This window comes from Monopterus albus, unplaced genomic scaffold (assembly GCF_001952655.1).
Source record: "Monopterus albus unplaced genomic scaffold, M_albus_1.0 scaffold14.1, whole genome shotgun sequence".
NCBI lineage: Eukaryota > Metazoa > Chordata > Actinopteri > Synbranchiformes > Synbranchidae > Monopterus > Monopterus albus.
Window position 1 is genome coordinate 4,290,173 of NW_018127894.1, and position 2,230 is coordinate 4,292,402.

The 2,230-nt window shown below is 60.7% G+C and overlaps 1 protein-coding gene across 1 annotated transcript in view; it reads left to right on the forward strand.

Moving 5' to 3' along the window:
• The window catches only part of LOC109955420 (uncharacterized), a gene marked incomplete at its 3' end in the record, with an annotated part of 3,923 nt that extends 1,708 nt beyond the window's left edge, over positions 1-2,215 (forward strand). The window contains 4 exon segments of the mRNA XM_020591559.1: positions 9-683; positions 776-1,725; positions 1,728-2,009; positions 2,011-2,215. Coding sequence (XP_020447215.1) covers positions 9-683; positions 776-1,725; positions 1,728-2,009; positions 2,011-2,215 — 2,112 coding nt within the window.
• Positions 2,216-2,230: the final 15 nt, after the last annotated feature.

Below are 2,230 nucleotides of genomic sequence, written 5' to 3' on the forward strand. Positions count from 1 at the left end.
ACGGGGAGATCGGCGGAGGTGGTTTTTCCCCGCATGAGCATCTTGCTCCACCCGCCAGCCAGCCTCCGGCGCCCGGTGGTTTGCTCCACGACCTGCCCTGGATTATCGCCAAGGCTGCGGGCCGAAAAGGCATCTCTGTCCCTGAGGCCAGCCCACCCCCTGCTCCTTCAGAAATGGTGGGGGACTACTACAAGGCGGCCCAGCTGCGCAAGCCCTCCCCAGTCTGGCCCAGGTTTCCCGCCATTCAGCCCCTCTTGGCCGAGGCACAAGAGCGGCCTGGGGGCCTGCGGGCTCCGGTCGCCCGCTTCGGACCGTTCACCAGAGTCAAGGGGATGACCAACCTTGGGTTCTCCGCCGTCCCGTCCCTGGAACCCAGCATCTCCGCCATCCTGCTTCCCAAGGCAGTGTTCCATGGCAGTCGGCAGCCGACTCCCCCGCTGGCCCCAGACCAGGTCACCGCTCGGCTCACAGACCGCATTCATCAGTGCGCCTCGCAAGCTGGGGCTGCTCTGACCAACATTGCCCTCCTCTCATCGTCTGTGTCCTCCCTCGCCCCTCAGCCTGGGGCCCTCCCCGCGGAGGCCGCAGAGGAGATCGGCAAATCCATGGCTGCGGCGCTGACATTGCCCTCTGCCGAAGAGTCTGCTGGAAGGACCTGTCAGCCCAGACGGTCTCTTTGGGCCGTGCTGTCATAACCTCACCTGCGAGCTCCGCTGCACTGGCGACAGAGTTGCAGGTGCTGCTAGCCAAAGCAGCAATTTCCGTGGTTTCGCAGGGGCAGGAGCTCGAGGGCTTCTACTCGCGCTACTTCCTGGTTCCCAAGAAATCGGGTGAAATGAGACCTATCCTCGATCTGTCCCTCTTCAACAAATACATAGTACAGAGACCGTTTCATATGCTCACCACGAGACAAGTGCTGGAATGCATGCGTCCCGGCGATTGGTTTACTTCCATCGATCTGAGAGATCATGTGCCTATTATTCCCAAACACAGGAAATTCCTGCGTTTCTCCTTCCAAGGCACACACTCCCAGTACAACAGGCTGCCATTCGGCTATTCCCTGGCCTCCCGCACCTTTTCGAAGTGCGTGGAAGCGGCATTAGAACCACTGCGCAGAGCAGGAATCAGGGTCCTCTTTTACCTAGACGATCTGATTCCGATGGCACGCTCCAGACATCAAGCGGCGTCCCACACAGCGATGCTGGTGCAGCACCTGGCACAACTGGGGTTTGCAATAAATTGGGAGAAGAGTTCACCAGTGCCCTCTCAGATGCTCAGTTACCTGGGGGTGCACCTGGACTCTCTGCACATGAGAGCAAGGCTGACACCCACCTGGCGAGAAATGCTTTGGTCTCTCCTGCACCACATTATTCCCCACGCAAGAGTGACGGCTCTATCCGTCATGCGCTTATTAGGAACGATGTCAGCCGGTCACGTCGTAGTCCCCCTCGGTCTCCTCCATATGAGGAAGATTCAGAGGTGGTTCGGCCATCTGCGCCTCGACCCACTATGCCACAAGGGGCGCGTGCTCACGGTCCCACCCTCAGTCCAATCGGACCTGGAGTACTGGGGAACTCCCAGTGTGCTGACAAGGGGGTTCCCCTGGGCAGAGCCACGTCACACGTCCCAGTGTTCACAGATGTGTCTCTGCTCGGCTGGGGCGGCACGTGTCTGTCTCAGGCCATGGGAGGACGATGGGATCACACCCCGTCTCTCCACATCAACTGTCTGGAACTAGCTACAGTGCTCAAAGTGGTGAAGCATTTCGCACCGGTGCTGAAGGGCAGACACGTCATGATCCGATCAGACAACACGACAGCCGTCGCGTACATAAACCGGCAAGGCGGTGTTCACTCTGCCCAGTTGCTGGAGATTGCACGGGAACTCCTGCTCTGGGCACATCAGAACTTGCTCTCCATCAGAGCCGTACACGTCCCTGGCGAGCAGAACCGCGCCGCGGACCTCATGTCGCGGGGCAGACCTCAGCCCAACGAGTGGAGGCTGAACCCTGGCACAGACACTGTGGGACAGGTTCGGCCGAGCGGTGGCAGACCTGTTCGCAGCGCGCGGGAACGCGCAGTGCCGCCTCTGGTTCTTGATGTGCGCCAGAGACGACCCGCCTCTGGGGGTGGATGCCTTTGCTCACCACCCCTGGCTGAGGGGTCTCCTCTATGCGTTCCCTCCACCCCCACTCATCCCGCGGCTCCTCGCACACGTGCAGGACGAGCCG